Source organism: Trachinotus anak, unplaced genomic scaffold (assembly GCF_046630095.1).
Source record: "Trachinotus anak isolate AG129_WGS33_773 ecotype Australia unplaced genomic scaffold, CSIRO_AGI_Tana_v1 ptg000004l, whole genome shotgun sequence".
In the NCBI taxonomy this organism is placed as follows: Eukaryota; Metazoa; Chordata; class Actinopteri; order Carangiformes; family Carangidae; genus Trachinotus; species Trachinotus anak.
In genome coordinates this window covers 10,095,001-10,112,153 of record NW_027273855.1, presented here as the reverse complement: position 1 = coordinate 10,112,153, position 17,153 = coordinate 10,095,001, and the positions used below count along the sequence as shown (strand labels likewise).

General features: G+C 38.2%; 1 protein-coding gene across 4 annotated transcripts in view; it reads right to left on the bottom strand.

Annotated features, from left to right (window-relative positions):
* Positions 1-17,153, bottom strand: part of acot7 (acyl-CoA thioesterase 7) — a 51,306-nt gene that overhangs the window by 9,880 nt on the left and 24,273 nt on the right. For all 4 annotated transcript variants that reach the window (XM_071475753.1, XM_071475754.1, XM_071475750.1 and 1 more), the window contains 2 exons: positions 8,317-8,433; positions 701-885 (listed from right to left, as the gene is read on the bottom strand). In XM_071475753.1, the coding sequence (XP_071331854.1) occupies positions 701-885; positions 8,317-8,433 (302 nt within the window). The remainder of the gene's footprint in view (positions 1-700; positions 886-8,316; positions 8,434-17,153) is intronic.

Below are 17,153 nucleotides of genomic sequence, written 5' to 3'. Positions count from 1 at the left end.
TGTCCAGGGATGTTATGGGGATATTAGCAACAAGCCCTCAGTGCTTAAGGACAATATGCTGACACGGCAAAGAATTTAATACACTGAAAAGACACAGCCAAATAAAATACAGTTTCTAACACTGAGAGCTTTCCAAAAGTCACAGGTGTCACTGACTAAAGGAATATTATAATTCAGTGTTTGTGTGTGTGTGTGTGTGTATGTGTGTGTGTGTGTGTGTCTAACATTCAGTCAGTCATTAATTTAGTTGAGTTCAAAATAAAGCAGTTGTCATTACAATGCTAATATTTTTATATATAATCAATAGCCTCTAAAAAGACAGTGTCATCACTTTTTGACAAAAATACAAAATAGCCAAGATCATATCTTCTCAGTGAAGTAAATTTTATGTTTCATCATGCTTTTTCTATCTGTAAGTTGCCCAAGGACAAGTTTATGATCTCATACTAAACAAAGCTGAACAGGGTGTCCAGTCCTTAAAGGTGATGTCTCAGCAGAAAGGTATGATAAAAATCCATTGCTTGATTTTTGTCACCATAAAAAAGCTGAGGGATTAAAAACCAAACAATACACACTTTTTATTTCATACACATTATTTGGCCCTATCTAGATTTATAATTTTTAAAAATTTAAATTAATTCTACATTCAGGTTTTAATGAAAGGACAAACTTTAGAGAGCACAGCCTGGATGGTACCAACCTTTAGAGGAGGAACAGGGAGAGGCTTATTGTCCTTGTCCAAGGAAATGAAGGTGAAGAAGGCTGAAACAGCACGGTATTTCACTGTTTCTGTCTCCACCAGCGAGGAAGCATCTACCAACACTTCAATTTCCATTGACTTGTTACTGACAAATGTGAGCCTCCCCGTCACTGTCACCACACAGCCTTAGAGAGAAGAGAAATAAGATAAGAAAAACATGTTTCACATTAAGCAGTATGCTGTGTTCTGTTCTCTACTGTAAAGTCAGTATGCTGCCATAAAAGGCATTTTCATTTCATTTATCAGCTTTTCCAAAAAATAGAAATATTGCATTGTAATTACCTCACACCGAAATAATTACAACTTTTAAATCACCTGAAAACACAATGACATTCACCTGTAAGTTGAAATCAAACTTAGGACCGTTGTGTATAGTTATACTGAACACCAACTGAACATGAAATAACCTGGTGCATTGATATAGTCAGCTGAGCAAAATCTAACATCTGCTCTTGCAATCTGCTTCACATTATTGCATCATGACGTTCTTGAAGTCTGTTTCTGTGGAGAGTCAGCAGAGTGAGACAGACCAATGATCTCTGGCTGGAATTCCAGCACTACAGCCAATCAATGCTTTTTTTCATATTAATACAATGTAGGATGTTCGTTTTTGTGCTAAAGCAGAAGTTAGAAAAGTTAGAAAATAAGTAAAGGTTAAGTTGTTTTTAGTTAAAGCCTTTTTAAAGAGGTGAATGTTTACCATATATTCAGAGGACACATCATCCCCAATGCTGTATATCATTTGCTTTACTGTCTTTTGATTTCAACCTGAGATCCATCTAATCCATCTCATGATTGACTAATCAAAAATTATTCCTCCTCTCCTTTTGTCACTGCAGGGACTTGGAGAGAAAAAAGTCAACTACAGGCACTGGGCATTGCTGATATGTTTCTTTATTCTCTTTCATGTGTCTGTACTGTATTATTACTGCTGTTGCCATGGAGACGACGAGAAATTGTGTTATCCCTGCAGTCTGAGACAGATCTCCAGTATATGACAGAGATCTTATAAAACAGTCAGCATAATAATAAAACGTGTACATGGAAAGTGAAAAAGGCTTTTATCAGAATATGTGCTGCAAACCACTCTGAGGTTATGAGAACAATTTCTATGATTGTTGTTCAGTGATGGAGCTCTTGTGCTCATGCAGGCAAATCTTCAGAAAACTCATGACACTTGGAGTTTGAAGACTGTCCTCATCGGGAAAAAATGACAGCATTGGTCATCAAGTGATGAAGTACTACCACAACAAAAGAGGACGGTGAAGTTGATGGTTTGTTTCTACTGTCCTGCCAGTAAGACTGGTTTCTTTTAACCATGACACCAGTGCTGTGTATGATCTAATCTTAACCAAACAGTTTTATGTTGTCTAAACTTAACAACACTGCATTGGTGTAACAGTGTTTCTAAATTTGGTGTTTTGCTACCCTTGGATACTGCTCTTACAACATTTTCAACAGACTTCTTTTGGCTCCCTTTCAAACCCAACGTGTGAGCAAACAGTACTTCTGACCATTCACTTCAACAGGTAAAAGGCTCTGCTGCCTTTTTCTGCCTCTGCTCAACCATATTTTTCTAATAGTAAACTTCTATTTGAAAAAAATAGTGTTGATAGAAAACATTAAATGTAGCTGAATAATTTCGGTTTAATATCTGTAAAACGTTCCTGTCATGATAAGCTTTTTATGTGTGTGACATCATTGCAGTGGTCAGAGAGAAGGAGAGGAGATTTTGGAGTGTTAGGCCCATTGGAACTTTCACTGAAATAAACAGGTGCTATTTTGGATTGTAGTATGCAGTTCTTGTCACATCAAACATTGTTTTCTCCACCTTCAACAATGTTAACTGTATTTTGCATCTAGTCCACAAAATTTGTCCCAGAGACGGTAACCTCTTAGCCCCTTAGTATTTCTTTAAGTAATATAAATATCAATGTTACAGCTCAAGCCCTAGACACGACTCCCTCAGCTCTGGAACTTAAGGCAGTTTTCTGTGCACTGGAGAAAATAATAACCACTCTGAATTAGATTTTTTTTTGGTGTGTTTTAAGAAAAAGTGATTGCTAATCTTCTATGAGATAGGTGTTCTGAAATGACATCATCATTATCAGAGATCTTACATGCTAAGAGGGTGATAATGAAAATCCCACTGAGTGAAGAACTGTGAAAAGGTGATTAAGTGCAGCGATTGTATAAGAAACCTGGATAAGGTATTGCAAAGTAATGATCCATTCATTTCCAGGCAGCCGCAAACCTCGCACATGCACTGACAGTATTTATTCTCTCGTTCGTTGTCTGGTGTTTTGAGAGCTTTTATATGTTACCACCAGGAGCCTGACTGGTTCAGGTAAACTATCTCTGGCCCAGATGTATTAGGCTTAGTGAAGCATGCTCTGCTCAGTGACATTACACAAAAAAATGAGCCTTGATGAGACTGGGTGATTTTTTTTAAGACCTTCATGATTAATAATTGATTTATGCAGAAATTAGATCTTGGACTTGTGCAGCACTGAAGGTCAGCCAACATGAAAAACTGGCAGAAACCGATCTCTGAGGAGCTGTTTGATAGAGCTAATCTGCTGTGAGGAGAGTCCATACCAGGGCCTGATGTGGTATGCGCTAAGATCGGACTGTAATACCTTTGAGCCATAGATTTGCTATTTTAGTCACAGCCTGTGAATAGATTTTGGGTTCTTTTGGACAAGAGGGAATATGTTTCTATATTGATATTGTTTGTTGTTATACATTTTGCTGTACTCACAGATATTTTTTTGAATTAGCAAGTGACCAGAGAAGACTACAAAAGAAGAGAACTATGGGATATATGCAGGTGAAATAACAGCCCCCACTTTTGACAATTTCTGTTGTTGGGAAGCAAAGAAAGTGTCTCATATTCGGACAATGTACCTTTTACTCCAATGTACCTATTTGATTTAAGCAAAACCAAGGACTTACCATGATCCTGATTCAATACGGATTTCAAAGTGGCAAAAGGGCAGATGCATCTTTAAATAAGTGAGACATTTGCCTCCAAGATGAATCCTCCAACTTTATGCATTTCCAAGGCTCATTGTATTCTAAAATCGCGTATCAATCTCTCTATTTGAATGGGAGGTACTACTATTAACCATAGTTACTATAAATTGATTTAATTACTTTTTTAAATGACTTTAACCATTTGTGGTTGGAGGGTGTGAGTGCTCCTAAGCGGCAACCTCCACGGCTGAAAAATCACGTCAACACGCAAGTCCTAAAAACTGAAGTTAATCAGAGTCAGGCACTGCCAAGATAGTGACGGTGAAGAAGCTGACTCTGAGCTTCAAAACTGCTCCTCAGAAACCTATTGGTGGCATCACAGAGGCTATGTTGATCTTTATGTATAGTCTATGGGCACTCAACAAATTGTGAAGACAAAATTAAGACATTGTAGTATTTCCATCAGTCATGCATCACTCTGTCTATCCGCTCTTTACTTTTCTCTGCAAACGAGTCATAAAAATGTCAGATTTTAACAAATCATGCAGGATCAACAAAATTAAATTCAAAATCTATAAACAAGAACATCATTGTGAGTATTCAGTATGCTTCACTGTTCCCTTTATTTCTCTACCTCACGCTCTCTCTCACCTTTAGCACTCCCTTCTCTCTCTCTGAAAACTCCTTTTATCTACCATTCACCTTTTGAAGTTTTATGCCTTTCTTCTCAGTCTTTGTACCACTGGGCATTTTGCTGTAATGGATAAAGGAGCACTGACTGAACACTACTGTGGTACATCAATGACAAACACCTCACTGACTTATATTCTCAGGTCAAAATAATACATGTTTTTGTTCAGTATGACATTGCGGTAACTTTGCTTTTCACAAACTCTGTGGTTGGGTGAAAAATGCAAGGCTTCACCATGTAGGTGAATAACATGAAAATAAACTAATAAATGAATGATTGACAAGCTGTGATGTGAGTGTAGCCATTTTGTAATGTATCTCAGCTGGTCCAGTTTTACAGGAAGAATTACTATAGAATTTGTGCACATGTTAAAGTATTATATCTAAATAACTCACAAAACTGCATTTCATCTCAAAACATACTAAAGAAATGTGTTGCAGGCAAGATAATCACATACTGTAAACACATGACCCAGTCTTAGAAAAACTTTTACTGTCTTCAGCAACAAATAAAATTGTGTTTTTACATATTGGACCTCACCAAATTATTTGAATGTATACCTTTATCAAAAGAGAGTAAACAGGTCTCCTGACAACGTCAAGTGTTAATAAAACAGATGCCCTAAATCAAAAATTAGATGGCAAATGACTAGTTTTTCAACTAATGCAAAATAAAAAACTACACCAAATGTTTTTTAAACCATGGTGTTCTGCCTCTCTACATATCACTGAATCAAGCTTATGAAATTCGACATTGTTTTACTATGATCAAAAGCTAAGCTAAATCTGTTTCAGCTCAATACATTCATCCACAGGATCTCTGTGTGGCTTTGTCACAATGTGATTGTGGTGGAACGTTAACATCTGGGATCTTTATTGATCCTCTGACCTCACTCATTTTTATAGTGTGAAGTCTCCTGCAAATGAAGACATTTTAAGTTGCTTTGTTCATGATTAAACTCTTTGAACCCTATTCTTTATAGTTAAGATTTAGTTCGTTTTTTCTCCCGATGATGTTTGTTTACATTGAAAACCTGCCTTGCTCTGCAGTGATTTTTCCGCTGCTGAACCCCACGTGACAGAAAATCTGTGCAATTAGTTTAGTGAACTGTTCAGGCTCAACACAGTAGGACCACCGAAATCTCATAAACAAATCATCTGAACATCATCCAGATGAGCCATGTACAGACGCAGACCTCAGTCTGTTTTGGGTTCCTATCCTCTCATCTCATCTCATTTGTCTGCTTGTGTGTGGTCCTCAAGCCACACACAGATTTGAAATGAGATATGCATTAGTTAAAAGTTCCTGTACAAATCACAGATTTTTGTCAAAGAACCAATGAGCACTTATAGGAAATTTCCATCCTCTGATATTTTTTTACCTTTTCGAAGAATTGCATCTTATTCTGAACAACTAAGTTTACTCATTTGTCCATCAACCTGCCTTGTTCACAGTTTTTTCATTAAAAAGAGTGTTCAACATATTACACCAGTTCTTCAGATATTATATTGGATTCCAGTGTGTTACAAGAAAGAAACACTTGCTGTTCCAAGAATGAGGACAAATATAGGTGAGGCTTCATTTAGGCACCGTGAGCCACATCTATGGAACAAATTACCTGAGGATCTAAGGTGTGACCAAACTCTGCCTGCCTTCAAGAGCAGGCTTAAAACCCTACTTTTCACTGCTGCCTTCTAATGGTGTGTTTATCCCCTGTATTTATATTTATATATTCACTTTTCCCATGATTGTCTCTTACTTTGCACAGGTGTTTACATTTTCTTTTACATTGTCTTTTAGTTTAATGCTTTTTAAGTCTTTTTTTTTTTGGAAATACACGTAAAGAACTTTGGAGTTGTGAATTGCAGTTCCCATGTAAATGAATTTGCATTTGCCTTCTAGTTATTTCCTACCAGTCTACCTAGTCTCCTTGCATGCAGCTGGCTTTTATGTATAAGTGGAGAATTCATTATTTTTCCTCTAAATGTATAGCTTCCCAGGCTGGTCCTACCATCTTAGCCAAAATTGGCAAACCCAAACCAAACCATTTACCTCGACTGTGGCATCTATAGTCTTAAATGTCTTAGTGATAGAGGTTAAAGTGGCAGTACCCTTCCTGTGAAGATATTCCGCCTAAAAGACTCTGTTCAAGGCACAAAAATCCCTCGCGCTATGAAGACTACATTTTATTCTGGTCTACTGAGACTACTGTCTGGAAAATGTCTTAATGGATTTAAAGATATCTGCTGATAGTTTGGAACCCTTAATAATGACTTCAACCTCTGCTGGATCTGTGCTGGAAATATTATCTGCATTTAGCTAGCTAGAGAAAGTAACAAAAATAAATACATATGATGAAATAACAAAAGATAGGCAGAGATGCAGCCTAAAATGCCAGTAGCTGTTTTTGTCTGGCTTTGTGTTTTGATCCGTGACCATTTCCTACACACACCTCTTGAGTTTTTTTGCCTGACCACCCCAAGCAAAATGGAAAATCTACGGGTGACATAAAACTTAAGCCTCCGTGGAAGCCAGGGGAAATCACGTCACCACCTCCTAAACTCAGAGGACAGATGGAGGCAGCAACTGGAGCAACTAGGAGCAGCTGAGAACTGTGGACATGGATCTCAACTGATCCGTGCAGCTCAGTTTTCTGATCTTGAAACTCACAAAAAAGTGTGTTTTAAATGCCCCCAACCCCTCATCCTGCCACTAACCTAATCTTATTCTGACCAGAAAAAACACTTTTGGACTAAGTGATGTATCAAGCTTGAACAAAGCCACCTGTGTTTGAAAATCCATGTACTGTACATGCAGTGTTAGAACTGACCTGGTACAGTTGTGCTGAGCTACAACTCATTCACACCACTCATTAATTCAGCAAGGGGGAGAGATGTAGCTGGTCCACTGTTAACATCATATCCTGAGGTAATCATAACATCTGAATGTTAGCACTGGATGTCTGGATTACATCATGTCCAGCAAATGAACAGATAACATACACACTCACTGAGCTGAGAAAAACTTTAACCTATCAATGTAATACACTGTACACTGATGACACCGCTTTGAAGAAAACGCTTCAAGTCACTTTTGAAATATTTAGATTCCATAACAACACTTTTGAAAACTCTCTGGTAACATCATTTAGTGCCTTTGTCTTATGTCAGTGGGTGTGTATCTGTACTGTAGGAGAGTATCACTGCTCCCACAGTAACTGTCCTTAAAGCACTTTCCATCAACTGTTGTTGTCCAAACTGTGCTGTAAATAAAACCTTTAACCCAGTGTTCAACTTTAGAAGACAAAAGCAGTATAAACAGTGTCACCATCATGAGTGGACACTTTTGACCCACTGTGACAATGGTCTTTGTCAAAACACTTGAATGAACTTTGAAATATGAGGCTTGTGGAAAATACAGCATAAATGATGTTCTGACTGTTCTCACTTTCTCTGAGGAAACAGCCTCAGGACAAAACTTGGTAATGGAAAATGGTTCAGCCATAACAATGATGTGTCTTTCCAGATGTAGCAGCAGAACTACAAGGCACAACTGGTCTTGATTAGTGACAGTGTGACTGGTGTTAACGCTGGCTAGCCCAATTTCAAAACATCACTGTCTGAGGCTGAATTTATAGACAGTTGAGTTTTTCCAGGTTTTTAGAGAGTGCAGTTCACTAATGAGCAAAAAGCAGCTTCATGGATGGTGAGACACAGCGTCCCATAACCTTTTTGCTTAATCGATGGTGGAGACACAGCGTCCCATAACCTACAGCACCAAGACTACATTAATTGTTTTGTAGAGGTACAGTATGTATTCTTCAAACCTGTGGACATTGTTAAATATCAGCGACTTAAAGCTCTGAGCAGATTCTCTGTTTCATCCTCACCTTTCTTGATCTTACGATGGAAATTGATGGCATCCACAGAGGCAGTGACCACGTTGGTGCTGCAGTGCCGAGCTGCCACAATGCCGGCGACCTCATCCATCAGCTTCATGGTCACACCTGTGTCAAACACACAGTTTGACTTTATTAAGATACACCAACCAAGCAGGAGGATTAATAGTTGTTTTCTTACTATGCCTTCCTCTGAATACTTTTTGATTTCACTATGGTTCTTAACGGCCTTTAAGGTTAATCTCATCATTAAGTTGGAGGGATTCTTGGTGATGTTTGACACACTATTTCACAGAGATGAGATCGTTTGAAGTAAAAGCTAATGGGTTTTTCTGATCCAATTACTATCCACTATGAGAAATGTGGTCTATGTCTTTAAACTATGTCTAATGCATATGAATGTTGAATGAATTCTTGACACTGCAGACTGCCATATTTCATCAATATCAAAATCTTAAGCCTGTAACTCTCTAAAATGATTTAAAAAGGGGAGCTGATGTCTTGAATTAAACTATATAATCTAGATATTAGGCCTCATTGCAAAGCGCCTCTAAAAATTCCTCTATTACACCACATGCTGGTGAAGATAGGAAGGGAACAGCTTTTTGACTAAATTATGAACCTCAACGTATCTGGAGCAATGGGAATAAGGAATGCCTTACTGTTGTGTAAATTTTTCAAAATCAATTACATATCTTAACCCCTTCCTGAAAGGCAGATTCTTGAGTGGAGTTGGCGTAAATAGGGCATTGGCTGTAATAACCAGTAGAGACAGTGTCTGTTTATCTTTAAAGTAAAAAAATATAATATCAGTGAGCTAGTTCCCACTTTTCTTTCTGAGAGGTAATGGTGTGCAGAGCACTGAAGTTATAGACATTTGACTACAAGAAGACAGCTCCAACTCAAGCAATGCTGGACCGGTACCATGATAAAAATTAAATATACAGAAAATAGCTTTGTGAAAGTTAGACCAATAAGACTACAGAAAATAAGGCCATGCTACTCTGCCATCTGCCTTTTATCTCTCCAGGATGTTAACCATATTGACACAAGAGTGGTTTCAATTGTCAGCAAAAAAGTGAGTATTTCCCAAAATAAGTAGTAGCCTACAGGCCCACACTTGACCAATCCTTAAGCGCAGACGCAACTGTTATTCCCCTTAAGATGAATCATGAACATAAGGCGTTCCTTAGGTTATAAGCATTTATTTTGCACATCCATGCTGTCAAATATGTTGTGAGAACTGGATAAATAACATACATATATCATAAATTAGAATTGTACAATAACATAGAGCATTCCCATGGAGAATTATCACCAACCAGATGTGTTACAAACATAAAACTTAGCTTAAACAATCTGTCAGCTTCAAAGACTATGAGTTGTTAATTAACGGATAACTAACATGCTAAACATTCACTGAAATAAAGGCAGACTATCAGCACATTAGCACAATCAGTATCTGTGAACATAACACAGAAACATAAAAACTGCGTAGAGTACCTCACTGACTGCGTTAACTCAAAGGGGGGTAAGGAAGGAAACTCCACACTTTACAAGTCTTCACATAATTCCAGTCTTCATGAAATGAAACTTGGTAAGTCACTCTGTGTTGAACGAGACACACCTTCTGCCTCCCATGCTGATCATGGGGTGTAACCACAATAACGAACCACACCCCACACAACACTAAAACATTGTTTCTATGAAATATTAAATAGGCCTTTTTAATTATTTGTTCTTGTGTGTATGTTTTTAACTGTTTATGTTAATTAACAAAAAGATTCCTTTTTTTAAAACATAAATTATTCTTATATTTAAATTAACTTAAACTGTAGAACTGTCTCTTATGGCAGTTACACTGAAGATCACAGAATGCTCATGTAAGGTGTTTTTGGCACAACTGTGTGGCTTGTTGTGGAAGACAATAACAAATGAACTATTTATGCTTGAGACACACTGTTAACTCAGTTAAATACTTATATTTATTATATGTGATAAATATTTTTTTCCCCTAATTTTGCTAGTAAGTATTTTTGAACATGACAGCATATACTGTAGATGGACAATTGAGAATTGGATTATGGTTCAGGACATGTCAGCCAAAGCTGAGAACTGGTGCCTCAACAGAGCACATGTCCTTCATCTGAATGAGACATGCCGTTTGATAAAGTGTTAGTTGCTACATATCATTAAAAGCTTTGTTTGTGATTGTGTGCTCTAGCTCTCATGGTTGTTGATAATTTATATTCCCCATGAAAACTCACCACTGTGGGTGAAATGAATCCCATTTTCTGTGACAAATGAAACTACAAACATTTAACAGCCACCTTTCAAGCCTACAGGTGGTGAGCATTTGATATTAAAAAGATGGATGTTGCGTGAAGTATCACTTTTAAGACATGAGAACACATCCATCAAAGAATCCATCATCAAAAACTTACAGAGAGTTTTCCTGCACTAAAAGCTTGCAAATGATTTGAAGTGCAAGAAAACACTTTCTGCAGGAAATCAAAGTTGCAGATGATAATAAAGCCTGAAACCCATTACTTCCCTAATGGCACACCACTCACAAAGTGGACACAGAGGAATTCACAAATCTACATCTGGATTTGTCAGACTGTGAGACACATAAGGCTTTGGCAGCTTGTGTCATGTGTGAAGGAAACAGTTGTTTGTGGGTTTCTCACAGAAAGTGGGACATCTTGTATGGAGTGGGTGGTAGTTGATGGTGGCATCTGTTTCTCATCTCAGAGAAAGTGTTTGTGTGCATGTGTAATGTGCATGTGCTTGTGATCGCACGCTCATTTAAAGATATTCAGACCCTTCGCTAGACACTACAGTTGCCCCAATCGTTCCCTCTGAACTGCTTTTTGTATCTCTTATACTACAGAAAATCCATAAGTCTGCTTGCTGATGGCTGCTATGGCTCAAAAAGGCTCCTACCATCATGTCTATTTATGACAGCCAAATGTGTGGGAGTACAAACAGAATGTGCTGCTTGCTCCCCATTGCAGCATTCCTTGTAAAAGTGGACCTACTGAGTTTATTAAGAATTTAACATGCTATTACTTAGACATCTTATTCCATACGGTCATAGCTTTACTTCCATTCCATTTTGCTGATGACATTGATATGCACAAAGGTTGACAAAATGCAGACTTTTTTTTTTGGACGAGCTAAAACTTGGACAGAATGCACTTAAATTTTAAACTGGATATTACAAAATGGCCTGGCCCTAATGGAAAATGGCCTGATGCTAGAGAAACTGAATCAAGCTCTGATTTTGATATGTGATTATGTGGTTAAACCAAGTAGTGTAAAAGTGACAGATCTTTTCTGCCATCATCTTTAAATGCACAATGTTTTCTGCCACTAGGGGTCTCTCAATCAAAAATATACCAAAAGATGGAGTTTGATGAGGTTGCGAGGTAGTGTTGCTGTCTGCCATTGCTGTTCTTGCAGTAAGTTTCTCCCAGTTAGAATTCCCTCAGTATCAGTCATTCAGGAGATTTGTACCAGGAGCCGAATTATCTGCAGAGGTCTCCTCTTCTCCAAAACAAACAGACCAGGTGATTAAAAAACACACTGAATGTTTCACTTTAAAAATCAGTGTCTCTCCAACGCAGGACACCTTGAAGAGACTGTAAACTGCTTCTGGCAGTCAACGACAAAACCTTGATTAAAATTACGGATTTCTCTAGATTTGAAAATTGCTGGAAAGAGTGGAAGTACACAATTTAACAAAATATATAACATAGGGCTAGTCTTTTTGACATGTTAATGCAGGAAAATTACATATTATACCTTTAACTCTATCCGTTAAAAATACTCTCTGACTGAGGCTGATGATGTGGCCACAGTTCAGAAAGGTGACAACAGCATGTCAGCCTTTAAGTGCAAGTGGAAAAGGAAATATCTCACTCTCTTCATTAAGCTTGTTACAAGGCTCTTCCAAAACCCATCTTGCCCCCCCCCCCCCCCCCCATCTCCACTTTGTTGTGAAAATTTATGGGATCTCACCGAAGATTGAAAATTTCCCCTGGGAACAAGGCACAGCAGGCTGCTGCTATTCAAAGCCTGGAGTGGTTGTGTCTGAGCATGTAACATTTAATGAAGATCCTGGCCTGATGAGATGATGAAATTGAACAATGTAATACACTAAACTGAATATAAATATTTCAGTTAAATTTAAAGTCTCCATACCTGAGTTTGTTACAGTGGCCCGCACCTGAAATTTCCTCAAAGCTCACTATTGATATTTAAAACTTGTCTATGAACTATGTTGAATTGAAAAAGATTTACAGTGGGTTAAGAGGAAATACCTAGCTTCTAAAATTTGAGATCGGGGTAAATGGGTCTATAACAAAGTTAGTATACCTCAAAGCAGCAGTTTTCAGTTGCAACAGGTAGCTGTTTTCTGAGAAAAAACCCCCACTGAACATTACCTGCTCTGAACTATGAAAGATTTTGTAGCTAGCTTGAACAACGTGGAGTTGGTGGAGACCAAAGCAAAGCTAAAAGTGAATATTGCATTTACATTTGCCTGGTGCCCAAAAATACGGCTCCAAATGAAAGATAATGTTGTTCTGAATTGACTGGATATTTAAAAAATGTTTGCCATGTCAACTTACAAGTGTTTAAAAGTGTTTAGAAAAATTGCAGATGTAAAGAAAAAAAACCTAAATTTTAAGACCACTTATCTGGTCTAGATTACAATTATTTACATGAATACTGTGTGCTGCAGCGCTTAAAAGTTTTTTAATTTCTTTATTTAAGCCCAAAAGTGGTGACCAATGCATACATTCCAACTGATGTCTTGTTCTCTATTGCTATTATTGAACGGCACTGTTTTCCTCTCATAGGGTTAATATGGTCCAGTACCTCCCCTGAATTCTGGAAGCTGTTTCCAGCTTTCAAAGTTTGCTCTGCCTCAAACATTGAGAAACTGCACTCTAGGGAACCCACAAATCATGAACATTTTACCAAGTCACAAATTTCTCTTCCTCCTCAGCAAATTTTGCTGCAATATCATTGTTTCAGATTTTTAGAAAGATATTTAAAAGGATTGGCTTAGATCCCATTAGGTCCCTAACAGTTACTCTTGCTATAAGGGAATACAACAATAATTATTACAGAAATCTGAACATGCATTCAAAAAGATTATCTAACTGCAATAAACGGTATATTCCTTTTACCCTTTTCACAGAAACATCTGTTCTTGTCTTTATCTCATAGCAGTGCTACAAATAGCAGCTTTGATAGCAACAGTCATCAGCTGATAAACTGATGATATTAATCCTTGAAACAAAGCGACCCTGCTTTTTTGAGATTTCAACTCATTTGATCTTGCATTTGTGAATATTAACTAGTAAGAATTAGATTATGTCTTTATTCTATTTCTCTGTCATGGTATGAGGGCTTTCATCAGAATGAAATGGTTTTTAGGAGGTCATTCAAGGTGAATAAAGGCATCATATGGGACAGAAAGAAAGCGCCGCTCAGCATGCTATGGTATTAAATGAATGCTAATGTGTTAAATGGCTAGACTGGAGCAGTCAAGAATATCATTTTATGACATGACATGAACTCTAACTTTGTAAGAAATGAATATATAAAAATGTACTGAGGTCTTTGAATTTCTGAGGGTTTCTGAGACTGAGTGGAGCAGTGAGAGAGGGCTCCCGTGGTCTTGTTCCCCAGCTCCCCAGTGTTAGCAGCTCTCCAGATGCCTTGAGAAAACGAGGATGGTGGGTGTGGGGGTATAATTATGCTCACACTCTTCACTGTACCACACTCCCTGAGAGACTTGCAATGGCCTAGGAGTAGCTGTGAGCAGTTAAAAGCTGTGAGCTTGGTTGTTTGAAAATACTGTTGTTTTGCTAGAGTTAGTTAACTGGCAATTATGCACAGTAACTGATAAAGGTCTTCATAACCTAAATTGTTGGGATTTTAGGTGCGTCACATTATGGGAAAAAGCTTCGGCAGTTCCCCAAAATGGTTCATTATCATTAGCATCGTCAGCAGCAAAGCGACTAGATGTAAACACACACATCTCTTTCTCTCCGGGCAGGAATAGTAACATTTCATTGAGCTGTTATGAAGAAACAAATGCAGATGTGGTGCATGTGGTCTGAATTTTATATGGTATATATACCATCCAATTACACAGAACCTAGCTCAAGTCCTCAGTCATGTCAAGACCTTTTCAACTATATATGCAATGTCCACCTTTTCTAAAACCTTATACTCATGTTCACCTAATTTAACTTTTTGCCTTAACTTAAACTCTGTGATTCTTTTAGCTTATTAGCCTCTCTTAGCACAATGTTTTAATTTTAATGGTACTAATGTGTGGTTCAGTTTCAAGACTCTCATTAACCCTGTTTCATGCAGCAGGCAGGCAACAATTTATCTGGTGCACTAGAGAAACCTGTGAGTAAAATGCCAAGACAAATGAAGTGGAGGACTGCACTGTCCTTGAGTACCAAAGATGCCTTTGTCTTTAATAATCACTACCATCAGTGTATCTGTTAATGCAACTCCTGCAAAATCCCCTCTCCTTGTACAGTCGATGTAAAAGGTTGAAGTGACGCTCAATGAGAGACTGCAAATGAGGACAAGCAAGGCCAAGACAGCCCTGGGCCTGGTGTTACACATTCATAGGGTGACATGGCACACTATGACTCTCCCTTTGCCGTAGGGTGGGAACACGAAAGGCAAAGTGTGGGGGTGGGGTGGGGTCCAGTGAGGTGGGGGGGTGGGTGGAGATGGTGTGTGTGAAGAGGAAAGACAGCTCACTCCAACTGGGGAAAAGAGGGCAATTAGTAACCAAGTCCCTAGTGCAGCCCAGTTTGCCATGGGGCAGAATACCTCTGTGATTAGATTCCTTGTGATGATTTCCTAAATCTCCTCGCACAAGGCCGTCCATCGGCACCAGGCAGGAGAACAATGAGGGGAGTCTTCCAGGCAACTCTTATCACCCATCAAGTCTGTCTACTAACTTCAAGCCCTTCTAATTACAAACAGCTGACAGTAGAAGAGAGTGTGACACCAAGAGATCAAAGCATCTTTGACCTGTGCGTTTCTCACATATTCTCTTATCACTTCCTAAACTTACTCCTTCTCTTTGTCTCTATTTCTTCCCTCTCTTCCTTGTTCTTGCCCTCTGCCTACCTTTATCCATCACTGACAATTCCCTATCTCTTTCTGTCCTTCTCATCCTCTCCCCAATGAGGGCTTTAATCATGGACAGTATCAAACAGCTCAAACTGCCTCCTAATGAGCTGTTACTATAGAAACAGCTCCTGTTAACATTACTGCCATGCAGCAACCCACCCACATCCTCTTACAAAGTCCCATAAGCTGCATATTTTTTGTATATTTTACCATTCCAGCTGTGGTGAGCTTTACTAAAATTTACTAAAGCACCTTAACGGAATTATGTGTGGCTCTACGTTCTGCACGTAGCAAGTGAGTGCTGGAGAATCACTGAAATACAATTCCTGTGATAGAAATTCTGTCAGATAAATGGCTCACAGATAAAACTCACCTCTGTCTGTGATGGTAAAGGTGATCGGCTCGTGCGGATGAGCTTTTCTAAATATACAACTTGGCCTTCAGTTTATATAATAAACAGTTTATTTCTAACTCTATTTTTAACTGGGTAAATATTATTTCACCATTGAAACTTCTTCTCAACTTTGGTTAATATCACCTTGTCATACAATTAGCATGGGGATGTTTTATTTGGGTTGAAGAGATGTTCATATGTCTACTCAAAATCATATTTTTGTCCTTCTGTAGTTTTACAGTTTCAGTTAACTCACATTGTCTCTAAAAATGTCTTTTTTCCAGCCAGCAACCATAATCCAGAGGAGAGAAGCTCTGACTTGATAAAAATATTGACACATTAATCTGTCAACTTCAATTATTACTCCACATTCACAGAAGGAGTAGTGCAGGTGCAAAAAATTTCATAGCATGCCTCCCACTGATAGACAACTCACACACACACATACACATACACATACACACACACACACACACACACTCACTCACACACACACAGTCAAACACAGGCCTTATTATACCATTCTATGGGTTGTTGTGTTGAATCAATTTGATGCAGGGAGTTATAGTTGGAGCCTTTTCTCTGTATTGATTCTGTGTCAGCATCTAGCACAAGTAAACAAACTCTCTGTTCAGATAATGGCTGGTTTCAAAATGGTGAGGCTGCTCTGCTAGGTGTTTGGTTCACTTCATTTAAGATCCTTTCACTCAGTTATAACCATATTCAGGTTTTCTCATTGATTTCACTTGCATATAACTGACTCACTTTTACTGTCCTGGAGTTTGGACTTTCATCACAAAACCCTAGCCTAGAACTATGAACCCTAGAACTATGATGGCTTTTTTATCTTGTTGTTTTGTTTCTTGTAACTTCAAAAAAGTTTATTTTGTAACTTTGTAAAGATTAAAGAGTTTCCCTTAATAAAGTTGTCTGTATATTGTCTGTATATATTTCATTCAGCCAGGGGGAAACAATGTCTCCTGTATACCAGGAGTTTGGTTTTCACCAAGATGTCCCGAGTCTAGAAAAGGCCCCAGCAGTGCACTTGATTCAGTATTTTATATCTGAATCAATATTGGTTTTGAAAGACAGAAGGCTGCCAAAGCAGAGTGAGCAATGTGCGCGCACACAAACACACATAAACACACGCACACTCTTCACAAAGGTCAATCACACAAGCTCCAGTGGACATATCCCTGTCTCCCTGAATTTCCTCTCATGTTTATATACTCACTGAGCACAGATCTGAGCAGAG